This window comes from Sceloporus undulatus, chromosome 8 (genome assembly GCF_019175285.1).
Source record: "Sceloporus undulatus isolate JIND9_A2432 ecotype Alabama chromosome 8, SceUnd_v1.1, whole genome shotgun sequence".
NCBI classification, from domain to species: Eukaryota; Metazoa; Chordata; class Lepidosauria; order Squamata; family Phrynosomatidae; genus Sceloporus; species Sceloporus undulatus.
This window is the reverse complement of record NC_056529.1, coordinates 25,333,024-25,349,771: the sequence shown is the minus strand read 5'-3', so window position 1 is coordinate 25,349,771 and position 16,748 is coordinate 25,333,024. Positions and strand designations below refer to the sequence as shown.

At 41.8% G+C, this 16,748-nt stretch overlaps 1 protein-coding gene across 4 annotated transcripts in view; it reads left to right on the top strand.

Annotated features, from left to right (window-relative positions):
• The window catches only part of C8H7orf50 (chromosome 8 C7orf50 homolog), a 92,136-nt gene that overhangs the window by 73,715 nt on the left and 1,673 nt on the right, over window positions 1-16,748 (top strand). For 3 of the 4 annotated variants that reach the window (XM_042480632.1, XM_042480634.1, XM_042480633.1), the window contains one exon: window positions 308-498. In XM_042480632.1, coding sequence (XP_042336566.1) covers window positions 308-498 — 191 coding nt within the window. Of the gene's footprint in view, window positions 1-64; window positions 174-307; window positions 499-16,748 lie in introns of those variants that run through there. The other variant, XM_042480635.1, reaches the window with a different exon arrangement.

The window sequence follows — 16,748 nt, the reverse complement described above, 5'->3', positions numbered from 1 at the left end:
CCTGGCATAGACTTTGCGGCCATGTGAACCACAGGGCCTCTGCCCACATTATTTTTAACCTGCGTATTTGGAAGCATAATGTGTATAAGTATAATCTTATGGGTTTGAAAGCACCTTGTGGCAGGGGCAGGGGCTAGCCTTGACCAATGAGAACCCAAAGAGTCCTGTTTCAAGTATGTCAGATGCTTTACGCCCCACCTTAATGTTTCTTCTATGTACTGGTCCTCTTTGCACATTCCCCCAATGTATTATCATGATAGACATCTTCTAATAACAATGAGTTGAGTTTTATTCGTTTGTTTTTCAGAAAAAGAATCAGGAAGAGGAAGAAACTGAAGAAGAGCTTTCCCCAGAGGAGAAGAGGACACTGGAAAGAAAGATGAAAAAAGAGCGCAAGAAGGAAGAAAGGAAATTAATGCGAGAAGCAGGAATCATCACTAAGAAAGAAGTACCTAAGAAACCGTCAGGTTTGGAGTTGGCATTGAACTACCTAACTAAGTAAGTTTAACATCACTGAAAAGGTCCCTCAAGAGAAATGGACAAAATATATTGTTGGTCCAGAGTCTAAAGTATAGGATTTGCCTTATTCCCATTTTCAGTTCCAGAGCACCACATGGAAATAAATAACCATTGTATATTGGGATTTGTTTCCAGGTAGGAAACTTTAGAATTAGATTAATGTGGATATTATCTCAAGAGGCCGGTTAAAATACAGATTCCTAGTATCAACACTATGAAACCTACCTGAGTTGATACAGGATTTATGCAAGCAGGGCTTTCTAATAACTTTTTCAATGAGCTAAACTGATGTGAAGCTTAATTCATTAAGAGTGGACTACAAAAGGCATGCTTGGGATTCAAGTTGCCCCATTCAAGCTTGCCTGCTTCCTTTCAGAAAATGATGCTCCACATCCAATATCACAACATAATTCCTTTTACTTTTAGTCTGCCATATAGCAGTGTGAGAGTGGACGTTTCTGTTAGAGGACTCAGAATAATGTAAAGCCCTCTGAAGTTTATGAAATTGGTTGAGTAGGTCTTTGCATCCTAATCATGGGACTTCTTCCCCACTCCCATTTGTTTATATCTCACTTTGCTTCTGTTATGGGACTCAGCTTGGCATAAACAGGATTCCCAGGCAGCCCCCCAATGCAAAGCTCACCAGACATGACCAGCTTAGCTTCAGCAGTTGCCTCATGTACCTTCAGACTGTTCTAAAGCCAAACCCAGTTTAGCAGGAACTGCAGTCAGGGTCAGTTCACTCCCAGGATGAGGTGCAAATGAAAAGTGGGAGTGTGCATTCCTGAGGTTAGCTTCCAGTCTTTTAACTGTAGTTAAAAGGAAATCCATATTATATATGCATTGGTGCAACAACGCGGACATATAAAACAAGGGAATCCCATTATATTCAGGTCCAGCTCTCTCCTGGGAAGGCAGGAAACTCTGTTAGGGCCCAAATCCCTGATGTGAAGCTTTCCAAGAAAACGAGAAGTTGGAAGCTCTGCACTACAAATTGTAGGCCCATGGCACAAAACGGTCATAAAGTTGGTCTAACACACATCTTGTATATATTCCCACAACAGCTGTGTAGCTAGATAGGTTGTATTTTCTAAGTCTCTTTAAGGGAGACAGGTCGCTGCTCTTTCTTCCTTGCTTAATGAAACTGCATGGAGTGTCTTGAAAAACCGTGCAGCTTGGTTTGAGGCAAAGGCTTGTGTGACATTTGGTTGACATAAAAGAGCTCCACTAAACGGCACTTTTTAAAAAGCTGGTGAGGAACAAAGCCTTATATTTGCATACCGGGGTTTTTATAATTATACGCCAGAGAAAGTGAATGGTTCCAGACGTCAAATAATTATTTGCTATAATTAGTATATTTGCATGGAGGGCTTAAAATTCCATCATGGGGGCTGAGAAGAGAGGGACCTTGGTTAAAGTAAAAAGCGTCTGCGTAGCCGGGTGCCGCCAATTATGGGACCCAGATCAACACAAAAGTGGTATTTATTTTTTCCAAACAGGGACCCAGTCTCCACTCTTACAATCCAGAAGACTAGCATGTTACAAAATATAAGTTACCATTTGGAATAGCTCCAGTTCCTTAACTCCGACGGTTCATGGAGCAGAATCCTCAGACAGTCTGAATGATCACTGACAACTTTTTCACTTTGGAGGGAGGAAAGTAATTGCGTCCCAAGATGGGGGACATGTGTGTTTTGTGTTACATAATCCTCATAATGGAGTGATAGCGGAATGACAGCAATAGTCTCAATATGGAGAACAGCTGGGATTCTTCATCCTTTTCCCTTTCTTTTTTTAAAATGCTCTTGGATGGGTGGTAGTCTTCCATATGCTCAAACTCTTCTCTGGGGAAAACAAGGGACTAAACTTGACCAACCTTAATGTAGCCCAGTAAACCTCATGCCTGAACAGGAGATGCGAGTCCTACTTCTCAGTTTCATGGCCTGGTTGTAAGCCTCTGGGAACATCTAAATAGCTGTAGTTGACAACGGACTGCAAGCCTGGAAGGATGTTTAGTCTGATCTAACAAGGCAGTTCTTACATTCTTAGGTAATATGAGGAGATTTAATTCTGTTTGAAAGCAGGTATCCATAATTTATATTCAGCCGCCATGCACCTCTGGTAATGTCATTTTGCTTTTATGACCCAGAAAGAGCTGTACAATTCAGTAATGACATTAAGCTGCTTATAGATCCTATTCAGTTTGATATGGATGGGGAAGATTGTGGAATAATAATTGCTCAGAGTAGCAGACAGTGGGCTTTTCTTTGATGTGACAACAGTCTGCTGCTACAGTGAGCATTATTGACCAATTCTTGGTTGCTACAACTAACCCCCTTGATTTAGCTAGGAAGAGATCTGCATTCCTTCATTGGAAGTCCCAAGATAGTCATGATTTCATAAATACCACAATTCATAAAGACATGAAAGGGCAAAGGCAGTCTTTTGAATATTGAAATACGAAATATTGAAGTACAAACATTTGAATTTCAGCTGTCATGGTTCCCTCCAGTGACTCCTTGGAACCATAGTTTGCTGTAGTTTGCTGAAGCAACGGACTATTGTGTTAGAGACCCCCTATAATCCCCTTCACATGCCAGGGATTCCCGGGGGAGAGGGAATGTGTGCTAAATCAGCTTACATCGGTAGTGTAAATACACCCTTCGTCATTTCAGTCAAAGCGCATGAGCCACCGGGGACAATTTTGAGAATCCTTTTCAACAGACATTAAACAGGAAATCACTCATAACTTAATGGGATACTCATTACACATTTCTATGCTTGATGGAAACGCCTTCAAGTGACTTCCAAGGCTAATAACACCTTGTAATTGAAGGAGCATGAATACCTATGCTAAGGAGAGCAGATTAACTCAGTCATGTGCATGGGGCATTAAAAGGATGCCGCCTCATTACATTTTTTCAAAACTCAGTGATGTCAAGCGCCATCTCTGAATAATAATATAAAAAGATGCTCGCTGGAACCTGTGTTTTGGTTTAGCTAATGTTCAAATAGGCATAATAGGGTGAGTTCATTTGCATAATATTATCATAGTATTGTCATACTAGGAATTGCTAACCATTGCTTGCGTTCAGGTGTTTTTCAAGCAGAAATATTTGCTGCGGGCTTTTTCTTCTATTACCATCATTGTGACAGTGTCCTGCTCCCTCTCTTGATGGCAACTTAATATTTTGGAGGACAGGGATGGTGGCGATGGGGAGGAACCAGCCTCAAAACATTGGGGATTCTCAAATTCCAATGGTTTGTTTAAATTTAGCCCTTGTTTTATTTTTGAAGAACGATGGCAATCTTTAAAGACCTGGCTCTGCTGAGACTTCCTGGCGTCAATTGTGGGTGGAATTATAAGAATCTCCTTTGAGGAGCAGGAAAACGAATGTTCCTGCTTCTGATCTTGATGAAGCCAGGAAATGCTGGGCTCGCATTATAAACAGGGAAGAAGGAGACAAAAGGGAAGGCTTGTCCCCTCCGCCCTCAGCTCTGGGTTTATCCAATGTTCTGCATACCTTTTTATTTTGGCTGGTAGATCCAGATGCCCCTATGGGATAAAGAAGGATTTGACATTTTAAAAAGCATCAATAGGTAAGATAAGAGTCCAGGGCAGGTTCCAAGCATCAAACAATAACCAGTACCTTAGATAGATAGTTGTTGGTGGCCCAGGCCATCTGTGTCCCTTCAAGTCACATGTGGACTCAGACAACCTCAAGAATTTCATAGGCTTTTCTTAGGCAAAAAAGGGATGGCTTTGTTAATTCCTTCCCCTGAAATATAGCTTACTTCACCTGGTATTCTTTGGCCATCTATGCAGCTTTACAACCTGAGGTGAGAATCACTAGATGGAGCCAACAGAAAGCAGGTTTCAGGGTTTGTTTGTTTTTCTTCCTAAAGGTTTTCTCATTTGGGAATGACGAAGAAGGGAAGTTAAAAGGAAAGTGTAATCACATCTTCTGTTGCATTTAATTCCCATATTCTCCTTCATCCAAAAGTGATAGTAAATAATATAACAACCTCTATTGCCATTGACAGTGCACATTAAAACAGAGCACACAAAGACGTCCAGATTGGGACGTCTTTTCTTCCTCCCCACTTTATATCCTTCTGGATCACCACAATCCTGCTTCAAATGGTTTCCTACCCTTCCAGGGCAGGTTTTTTGGGGTGCGCAGGTGGCTGCAGGAGGAAAGGGAGCATTTCCAGTGGCGATACTGTGCGTTTCCATTTATTTTGTAAACTGTTTTGAGTCCCACTCAGGAGAAATGCAGAATATCAAATCAATAACCCCATGTTCCACTGGCTCCTGCCCTATATTTTAACATGCCAACAATAAAAGAACCAGCAGCACTATATTTAAGAAGGCTGAGCAAATAAAAAATTATAGCCTGGCGCTTAAAAACAGTAATGGTGCTGTTGCCAGGTGTGGCTTTTTCATGACGAACATCTTCATTTGTAGACAACATTTTCCATCAATGCAAATATGCTTTTTATTGATTTTAGTACTGCAGCAATGTTGGTCTGTTTCTGTCCGTGCAGAACATGTCAGCGTTAGGGAGTTTCCCATTTCCTGAAGAGTCAGGCACACAGTCACTGCCTGTTGAACTCATCGGAAACATTCCCATTGGCTTTTCTGCTTGTGAGGCCATGCTTATAGTGATCAAGTGAAGCATAATGTACATGCGCATGTGGGTATGTAATGCTTAGCTGCTATGGTAAATATACATATAGCTCAAAGGAAGCTGTTTGCTCTGTCTCCAAAGCGGTTACAGTATAACTATAAATCATTGTGCCTAATGTGCAAGTTGTGTATCATAGTTTTAAAGTCCTGCACAGATATACTTTGGAGGGTGTCCTATTGAAGGACTTAGTTATTAGAAGGTGCGTATCAAATTACACTGGAAAAGCAGGAGGTCCTCGATTCATTCTCTTTCACCACCAATTTACTAGGCAAATGGTCTCCATTTCCGCCTCCACCCTTGATTTACATGGTGAGAATGATGAGCTTTAGAAGGTTTATGTGTTATTGAGGCATTGCCCTGCTCCATTCAATATTCCATCATCTGCTCCAAGCAGCCAGCAATCCCAGGAGAGACCAGACACAGGCCCACAGCCATCATTGCTGATACAATCCAGGGCAGGGGTAGGCAACCTGCGGCCCGTGGGCCGAATGTGGCCCGGCAAGGCCTTGGGACCGGCCCCAGCCCGGTCCTGCCACCGATTGCCACCGGGGCCTTTGGCGTCTCACACGAGGGGCATGGTGGGGCAATTGTCTCTAGAAGCCTCAGAAACATGCATTTATCTTAACATTTTTTAAAAAATCAGCAAATTTTTTCGCATGTCCTCCATTTTTTATTAAAAAAGTGCCCTCCATTTGAAAATTTTGTCCTACATTTGTCCCGGTTTATTTATTTATTTACTTTTTAAAAAATTATTTAATTATTTATTTTCTGGCTTCAGCCCCCCAGTTGTCTGAGGGACAGCAACCCGGCCCCCGGCTCAAAAGGGTTGCCTACCCCTGATCCAGGGCTTTGGCTTTGGTTCAGAACCATGGAGAGCAGTCTTGCCACTAACCTACAAAGGTTGCCCCAACAAGGACCTGGAGCAACTGGCAGGGATTTATAGTCAGGCCAGGTATTTATACCCCGCTCTTCAGCCCTAAAGGCTCTCGGTTTTCCTGGAACTTCTACACCATCCATTGAGTTTCTGTGGCTCAACAGAGATTTGAAGCCTGGTCTCCTGGAGCCCTGGCCCAACACTCCAACCGCTGCCCCATGCTGACCTCTCCCTCTGCTTTCACGCATATAATGTTGGGAAGTGTTCATGTGAAAGGCCCAGGGGATGGTGGAAATTTCACAGTTTCTTTGCAAATTGTTTAAATTATGAATCCACAATAAAAATGGGATGTGAATTCCCTTCCCAGATAGAAAGAATGCTTTCAATTTAGTTAATAGGAATAGCTATTTGTTGTAATTAAGGAGGAATTTGTTGTGTGGGAGGGGGAAGGATTGAAAAGGTGGGATGTCTTCCAAACGGATTATTTAAAGTAACTTGAAATGCTGATGATGTGGCAATTATTTTGTATTAACACACAATTTAGGCATGCCTTTTATAACTGTTTCTGGGTATCCCAGTTTATTATTAACATCCAGTGTGACTATCATGTTATTGTGCAATACATGAACAACTTGCAGACTCTCTTTGGAAGTGAGCAGTTTAAGCTTATGTTTTTAGTACCCAAAGTCTGATCTGCTGAGATTATCACTTCTTCTGATGACCAACAAGGTCTTAATGTAGCAAAGAACAAGCAAAAGCTGGAGTAACCTGATTATCTGAAGCAGGGATGAGCAAAGTGGCCCTAGAACTGCTCCAGTGAACTCCAGGGATGGCCCTGGAATTGTGAGTGGCTCTCCAAGGCTGTTTTTGAATCCCTTGAAGCCAGGCTCCCCACACTACTATGGAAAGATAAAAATTTAAACAACAGTCTCTTCTGGAAGCCTCACAGAGTAGGGTTTTATCTTTTTAAATTGGTTGTGGGACCCCTTTCCGTGATTAATATGGGGGGAAAATACATGTTTTCAAAACCAGAAGTGGACTTAATCCCTTAATAAAATGGCAAAATCAAGGTTTGCTTTTTTGAATTGTTTGTCTGTGGATATATTTCAAACCGTGGTTGATTGAATCCATGGATACTGAATCTGTGGATATAGAGGGCCAGTTGCAACTCTCTCCCCACCAAAGAAAATGTCGAGGAAATTGCCTTTGTGTATGTGTGTGTTTTTAAAGGGTGTGGTGCATTATATGGGGTGGAATGTGTGTTAAAATCTGGAGCGAGTATGTTTTGATTTCCTTGTCCTGGTTCTGTCCAAGCTACCACGCTGTCTTGAATTATTGTTGTTTGCTTGGTTGCTTGAGTCATGGAAATTTATCTAATGTTGTTTGGGTACATTTATATAATGCATTGTATTCAAAAACATGGCAAGAGTTTTATGTGGCCGGTCCAAAAGACCCACATTGAGACGAATCTGGATTTAATTTTGTAAAGCCAAGGAGTCTCAGCAGGTGTGAGTAACAATCCACATCCATCAACATTTTGGAATCCCTGTGGGACAGGTTTTTCTGTCACTGGGAACATAATCTCTTCTGGTTCTGCTGACCATTCTTAATTTGCGATGGTCGCTGGGGAGTTTCTTTTAAAAGATTCCAATTTATTGCATTTCAATCCTAGCAACAAAAAAAAAATTGCTAACGCTGGTTTCAACAGAACCTTTGTTCCCCCCAAAATAGGTTGGTATGCGAGTTAAATCTATGGCTAAATCGTAATGTATCAGTTCAGCATGCTTCAAAATACGTTAGCTGCAAACTAATCCCATACATGATGCTTTAAAAAATACTTCAGATTAGTAATGCCCATTTTCAGTAGGAAACTACTGTGTGGTAAAAGGTGAAATACTCTCAGGATCAACCTTTACTGCCTTTAAGAGGAGGAAGCCTGTCAGGAATTTTGGATAAAGCTTTCTTTAATACTGAAATACTGAACTGCACCATGAACTGGTTGCTGGAACGAACGGTCATGAACAAAAGTCACCCCATTCTTCCCAAGTCAAGGTGCAGAGTAAGTATAGTATTGGATTCACTTTCCAGTTCTGAATCTTAAGTCTTGGGGGTCCATGGCAAGGGAGTCAAGAGAGCCGCTGGCAAGGAAAAGGTTGAGAACCATTGACTTAGAGTGACCAAAAGAGATGTAGGAGGATTTCTGTATCCTTGTTATACCTCTACAGATGGACATGACTAGATAATCCTGTTAAGGGAAAACCTTAGATTCTAGAGCTATCCTGTTGTCTGAAAATAAAATTAAAAGTTTCCAGAAGCGCAAGAACGACTGGTAGCTTCCAAGTCAGCGGAGCAATAAATCCAGTCTGATGTGAACCATACCATTCTGCAGAGAACTACTTGGGCCCAGTCTCAGTAAGGCCTGTCATTGCCCAGGCAAAGTCCCATCATGAACAAAGCCCTTTATAAGCCTCCCTGTTGGCCAGCATGCAACAAGTAATTGGGAAAACTGTGGCTGCCCAAGGAGAGGCTCTCCTTTCAGCCCTGGTGACGCATCTCATTGTGTGCAGAGTTGTGGGTTGCTGGTTCTACCCATGGCAGCTCCTAATAAGAGGACACAGAGAAAACTGGCTCTATCCACCAAAGCTGGCTTTAAATTTACATTTTTCAAACAGAAGTCCCACCACCACAGAAGAAACTACTTTAGAAATGGACTATTAGCTCCACAAGGGTGGATGAGCTTGCTACTCAGAGAAAAATAAGGATCGTAGTCCAACCTGCTGCAGCTAAAAGCTAATCCCTTTAACCACTTCACAGTCGTAACCAGCGTCTCCAAACACAAACAAACAAAAAAGTGGGCACACTCCAATTTTCCTTTGCTGTTTGCAACCAGGATTAATGCTGTCCTTCTGAACTGCTCATTTATTTTGAAGATGGTGGAGAAGAGAGAAGTTCCGATCTGAAGGCCTGGTTCAGTGTTGGGAGTGCCGAGTGATTGAAGATCTGTATCCTGCCATTATGTCTGTGCGAAGCGAGGCTAGCACAATATTTATCCAGTCAGACACTCTTTGGGGGCAGTGATGGGATGGGATATAATGCTGAATGGCATCAATAATGAAAAGTCGTATGGCCCCCCATTAAAACGCACCTGCTGGGTACAAAGTCAGCTGGCGTTCGGTTTCTGTTACTAATGCTTGGAGCCTGAGGCCACAGTGAAAGAGAAAATGCATTTTGCAAAGTCATATCAAGACCAGGGTTTAGCTTAAATTAATTCAGTAAGGCTTATAATAACAGGTTGAAAGGTGGTGCCATAAGAAGTTTTCCTTTCCCTTTTCAAAGAGACATGTAATAAGTGAGCTTCCAGATGTTGTGGGCCTGCAGTTCCCATCATCCTTCACTAATGACTCTGCTGTGGTAGGATTGATGGGAATAGTAGCCCGGCAACATCTGGAAGGCCACAAATAACCCCTGGATTAAGAAGAGATGTGGGGGGTTTTTCATGTAACATAAGGCAGTACATCTCCAAGTGTTGGGTCTTTTAGCGCCACTATGCTGGGTCCATAAAATGTTACAAGATTGGGATTTAAAAAGCAAAAATTGGCTCATGATGTTACCTTGTTTTTGTCACAAGCTCTCAGAAATCTCTTGAAGACTTGTATGTACTTTAGTCTTGCTAGATCAGCCCTTATCTACAGTATAAGAGGCTCTGAGAATGTCAACGGTGGCTGCATCCACATTGGAGAAATAACCCAGTTTGGCACCGCTTTAACTGCCCTGGCTCAAGGCTATGGAATTCTGGGAGTTGGAGTTCGTTGTGGGGCCCAGAGCAGAGCCTTGAGCCAGAAAAGAGTTAAAGTGGTGGCAAACCAGGTTATTTCTCCAGTGTGAATGCAGCCAGTGACACCCCTCCCATTGCATTAGTTTGCTAAACATATCTAAGGTTCTTCCAATGTATGGAGACACTAAACACGTCTTCCTTTTCCCAGCCCACCGTGTCCATGATGGGTCCCTTTCATCGTAAACATTCCCAGATAAAACATAACAGCTGTAACACTGAATTAATATTGAAGCTCAGCATCCCGCTGTGAGCGTTTCCTCCAGCGCATAAAAGCACGTAACAGGTGTTAAATATTTGAGTATAAAGTTCATGTTTCTCGGCCCGATTCCTTCCTGTAAAATAGCTGTTTAATTTACAAATTTAATTCCATCTTAGAAAAAAAATTAAATACATCCCTTCTTAATGACTCTCATTTCCAGTAAAATAAAATGTTGCGTAAGTGAATTTCCTTAGCAATTCATTAAACTTCAAGATATATAGTAATTACATTAGTTTAATTGACATTTGGGCGATGCGCAGTAGAGGCAGCTCAGGATTTGTTAAGCAGACTTGATGTGAGCTTCGTGTGTATGCGCGCGTGTGTGTCTGTGGCTTCAAGTCTCCTGTCAAGTTACGACAGCCCCATTAATGTCATAGGGTTTTCTCAGGCAAGGAATACTCAGAGGTGGTTTGTCAGTTCCTTCCTTAGAAATAGGCAGAAATTCAGTGACATGGGTGTAGTCCTTCATGCGCTGTAATGGCTGTGGAAAGATATCTTTCATTTCTTCCAAGAACAATTGGCGGCATCTCACTCAGAGCCACTGTGGCACAATGGTTTGAGCATTGGACTATAGGCCCAATTCTCCACTTGGCCATGGAAACCTTGGCAAGTCACATACTATCAGCCCTAGAAGACCCTGTCATAGGTTCACCTTCGGATTGCCATAAATCAGAAACGACTTGAAGGCATGCAACAACGACAACAACAAACATGCTCAGGGACCTGTAATTTCTATGCATTCAGCTGGTGACATCGTAGTCATAATTATCTTTTGTGATGGTTGAAATAATGAGGGATCTTTGCTTTTCTGCTGGGTTTGTCTGTTTCCCTGAGCTCTTCCCAGGTCTTGACCCTTTTCTCAGGCTGACTTTCTGTCGGGAGCCTTTTCTTCTTGCATAAGGTCAGTCTGTGGGATGCATAAATCAGTCAAATGGGTGGAAAAAATCATTTCCATGAAAAAGAAAACTGTTGACTTAATGCAATTCACTAATGTTTCCTGGTTACGCTATATCTTATAAAGAATTAACAGCCTTACTCCTGGGAAACCTGAAATCTGCTCAGTTATAGCCCAGGCCCATGAAATATACTGGCAGTTCTTGGCTCCAGGGAAGTGTTTAAGCCTGTCAACTGGAGATAAAATTAAAATTTTAAACAGCTGAACATGATTATTAATCAGAAAGCCCTAGGGAGTCATGAGAGTTTCCGTACCCCGGAGTTAAAATAGTAATAATAAAATATATCTATAAAATCAAAGAGGGATTTTAATGCAAAGGTTACTTCTTGCATTTGTCATTAATAGGATGATGCCACAGAAGGTAGAATTGGCAGAGGTCTTAATAACACCAGCTTGAAAATGCTCCTTAATTCGGAGGAGGGAAATTAGAATGCTTTTGGAAATCTCAGTTTAGATGTCTACAAAACACTAAAGAGTAAGTTTCATTGAACTCCATGAGGTTTCTGCATAAGCGAGTAAGCGTTCTACCTGGAGAAAAGGAAACAAAAACAGCAAATGTACTGGATGTTCCATTACAATAATTATGAAATTAACTATTTCATATGAACACACGTCATCCAAAAATCTTGTAAGCTTCCCTTCAGTTCATGAAGATTTCCAACCTTCATTTTTCTCCATTAGGATGGAATAAAGACTACAGGGCGAATATACAAGCTAGAATTGTATGAGAAACATCTGTTCATACGTATTGCAGCTGATGAAGTGCGAAGCGACCGCCTCCTCAAGGGTGCCAGCTGCAGAGCTGCTTGGTCACAAACCTCTTAAAATAGATCAAGCCAGTAACCAAACAATATAAATGCCTCGTGAAACATGCCAGGCTGTAAGCTGGCCTTTGGCATCCTAGCGACGCCAAAACAAAAGCCATCCCTGAGCTTCAGTGCTGGTTCATAGCTCCTCTGGTTCTGCTTTCACGTAAGTGATGTTTTCACAGCACAGCATCAATGCTTGCCAAAGTTCTTGGAAGAACAGTTCTCCTGATGCGGGTGACAAATAATGGCAGGATCCCAAGAATATCCTTTCGTTGTTAGCTGTTGGATTGGTAATCTTTTTTGGAGACGGAGAGGTGACCAGCTCAGAGGGTAAATCTGCCTTGAGTTAGTCTCAAAGTCAATTTAGGACTAACACTTGTAGAGTTGGAAAGGGACCACAAGGGTCATCCAGTCCATCTGGCATCACACAGGAATACCCAATTGAAGCATGCCCAAAAAATGACCATCCAACCTCTGTTCAAAGCCTTCCAAAGAGGGAGAGGCCACCACCAGCCAAAGAAGTCTGTTTCACTGTTGAACAACTCTTATCATTGGGAGCTTCTTCCTAATGTTTAGGTGGAATCTCTTTTCTTGTAATTTGAATCTGTTGGGTCATGTCCATAGGGCTGAAGAGATGGGCCAAATAAAGTGGTTTCTGCCCACTTTGAAGGCTCTTTTGCTTTTCCCTGCTTGTCTGTTCTAGGCCTTCATCTCTGCAACGGCAGAAACCAAGCTTGCTCCACCTTTTACATGGCCTCCCTTCAGATATGTAAAGACAGCTATCATGCCACCTTTCAATCTTTTCTAAGCTCAGGGGTGAAACTGCTGACCTCTCTAATAAACCCACAACCAAAAGAGAGAAGAGTTCTTAAAGACAAGAACTCAGACCAAAGTGGAACCTAATAAATTATTGGAACTACTTGAAACAAATGATAGAAACAATATATAATATTACAAGCAAGTACAGTGGTGCCTCGGGTTATGAAATTAATTCGTTCCGTGGCACCGTTCGTAACCCGAAAAGCCTTCGTAAGCCGAATTGCCATAGGCGCTAATGGGGAAAAGCCACGATTCCGTGCGAAAAAGCCGAAAAAAGCACCAAAAGTTTTTTCGTAACCCGAAAAAACATTCGTAACCCGGAACAATGTTTTCCTATGGGATTTTTTCGTATCCCGAAAATTTCGTAACCTGGGTATTTCGTATCCCGAGGTACCACTGTACAAAAAATGTATAAATAGCAACAATCCAAGCAGAAACAAAGTGAACAAGGATAAACGACTGCAGAGATGCAGCTCTGGATAAAATGCCAGTAATTCATAACATAGACCATAAACAACTACATTGAATCCTAACTCAGAGACAAAAGAACCTTGCTTTGTTCTTGGATGTCTTTTTTCCCATGTTGTTGTTTCTTGTACAATTCAAATGACGCCAAAGAGAAAAGAGGAGGGGGAAATCCTCTCCAAATAAGAAATAAATAAAAAGAAACCGACTCAAAAACTCTATAATCCCTTTGAACCCCCCCCCCCCAAAAGAAAAAGAAGAATCTGTCAGACTTAGCCAAGCTTCACTCCGCTTCCATCCAACCAGATCTCCTCCCATCCAAGAATATATTTAATGCAAGTATCAGACAGCTTGTGACATTGTGGTATTGTGGGGAAGAAGAAAATAAGACAGTGTTATGCCTTTTCTTTTCCTTCCCCCGAGGCTGGTAACATATCCATTGCCTGGCGATCATAAAAAATTCTGTATAAATGAGAGGGATTAACCACACTGTTTGTAAATGATCCCGCATGCTTGAGCCGTACCGGTGCCAGAATGTGGGGCCCTTTCCCCTTTCTGCTGCCACCCCACAAGATGATCGTCGTGGGAGGGAAGGGAAATAAGTGGCTTTCTCTCTTCCACATTGCATTGCCACCTAATCAGGCCTGACCCCTGGCCCTCCGGCCGATCAGAAGTAGCTGTAAAATAACATGGACATCTGGGCATGACGCTCAGCACATTATGTCATACTTGGCATGGGACTATGTAGGAAGATGTCCGAAAAATAGTCTTGGCCAATGGGATTCTAACTCTGTACAGCCCATATCTACTAGGGAGTGGGGTTGGAGTTAGTCCAGCCACCCCACTTCCAGGGCCTCATGCCCACTATGCAAATGAGTTTGAACTGGTTTAAACAACACTTGTTCACACTTGAACCAAATCGCTGAAGCGATTCGGAGAGGGGGGCCATGCGCTAGACCCATTTGACCCATGTCTTCTTGACGCTGATTTTTTTTCCATGTCTTTTTGGATAAATCAATTCCACACAAGTGTGGACCAGATGCGGATTGGAATCGATTTAAATTTGCCCTTTGGCCAGCTGGAGCGGGTCCATTTTGAATCGATTCATTTGTAAACGTGAGCCACAAGTGGGTTAATTTATTTTATTTTGCGGCAAGAAAATGCGATCAGGGCAAATGTAGTGTGAACCATGCGCCACTGCCGAATCGATCCATCAATTCAGATTGCAATGCAATTTATTATTAAGGGGGGATGTGGCCCAGGCATCAGTGTTGCATCACAGGGCTATGGAGAGAGTATTCAACTCTTGTAAGACTCATCCATGGACTGGGGACTTCATTTTTCATATGTCCTTCCTCCTCCCAGTCTGTTCTCTCTGCGTTGGACTTGTCTCATGGTGGTCAGTTGGTCTGCCTCAGTTCCCGACTGCAGCAACACACGGCTGGGCTGTAAACTGAATGCTGGATCCAACACTGGTCCTCCCTAAAGGAAACTCATTGAATTCAATGTGACAAGTTCATTGTGGCTAACCAGTCCAGTTCATTTTAATGGGTGTGTTGTAGGTAAGATGAATGTTGGATTTATCCTGAATGACTGACAACTGGAGGGAGCGAATGATGGGAAATGATACTAAGAGGATTTATCTGCACAGCGTCATTGGCAAGACGTATGAGAATTGCCTTTTAGCTCATTACTTGTACTTTTGCTTTGCTAAACACGGTAGGGAGTAGAATATGTTTTTAAAATTCAACTTTCACATTTTTAGTGTTGTTCCGCTTGTTCTGTCAACAAGTATCAGAATGAATAAGCTTCCCTTCTCTTCACAAGTCTCTAGCACTGTTTTATATTTGAGCTAGATAGCAGATCATATCCACAGTTGAGTTGAAAACCACAGGTTGTACAGACTTAGTAGCTTTGCTGCTCTTCCAGAAAATGGCATTGATTCTAAATTCTGTACACAATATTGTTTTTAAAAAGTGTGGGAGGATTTCCTTGTCATTTTTGTGTATTGGGATCAGGCAGAGAACTAGAATATGGTCATTTTTTGCTCCCACTATGGCTCCTGTGCCATCTGCATGGCAGAAGGTTGGATGAACCTCAGTTGACATGTTCATTTTTGCTTTTAATTCCAAATCCTACGTCAGCCTTTTCTAACATGATACCTTTCAATGTCTTGGACTGCAATTCCCATCATTCCAAACCAATAGCTAAAGCAAGTCAGAATTTGCAAACCCAAAATAAACTGGTAGTAGGGAGGATCAAGTGGGAGCAGTTGAGTTCTGTGAACAAACATGCAGATCATTTAGACACACAAAGATCAGCTTTATTATCTGTCTGCTTGCTCCCTCTATGCTACTCTCATTGATATTTAAGATATTCATTGCTTCTGTAAGTACTCTGGATGGAAATGCAGTCCAGTTAACTGATTTTCTAGTGATTCCAGGGACTTTAGAAATGAAGGGTGATGTTTTTATATTTAGCAGCGAGTACAACAGCTCCCTTCTGGCCAAATGTGTGACTGTACTGAGTTCAATGAGCAATTTGTTTGCTAGGGCAGAATAAATTTAATTTGTGGCCTTTTTCAGTCTATCCGTCTTGACAGTATTTGAGTTATATTAGCACTCTTGTTGGATTTCCTTTCCAGTGGATTTTGGAGCTTAAATATTTCTGTGTCAAGTGAAGATCAGACACTCTATCAGCCTTCCATGCATAGCTCTACAAAATTGAATCCCCCCCCCTCTTTTTTGTGCATGAATATTCAATTTTAAGCTATTGACATTTCAATTTCCAACACAGTATATTCCATAGCACTATTCTGCTGTAAGCATTAACTCTTACTCTCTCTCTTTCCCCAGTGATACAGACAAAAAGGTCAATACTAGATTTTGTTTTTAAAAATGTAGGTTGGACTATGTAAGGAGAGTCATTTTTCTTTCACTACACTCCCGGCCACTTGCGTTGGTTTTTGAGCCATGTTTTTAGTCCAGTGATTTAGTGTTTACATATACAAAGCTGGGAACTTTTCCTGTATATTTAAGGTTTGCGAACAATGGCATTTTGGGAAGCATTTGCAAATATTGTGAACTGACTATGGATTATTTAATATGAAAGATGTGTGTCTTCGGCCCCATACAGACAGGCCAAAATAAAGCTACTTCAGGTCACTTTGGAGGTATGCATGCGTCCTAAGAGGCCAGAAGCCTCACCAAAGCCACAATCCAGTCCTAAGGACTGGAGCGCAGTTTGGTGCAGCTTCCAGACTCTTAGGACACATGCATAATTTAAACAGCATACCTCCAAAGTGACTTGAAGCAGCTTTATTTTGGCAGTCTGTATGGGGCCTTCTTTATGTTTTGAATTTCATAGAATCATAGAGTTGGAAGAGACCACAAGGGTCATCCATTCCAACCCATTTGATTCTGTGGTTCAGTTTGTAATGCAGATCCAAAGCTGCTCTTGAAGTGTGCCTCAAAATGAGCCAAAGTTTTCATGGCCAAAAATACCAAAAACAATAATAAAAAA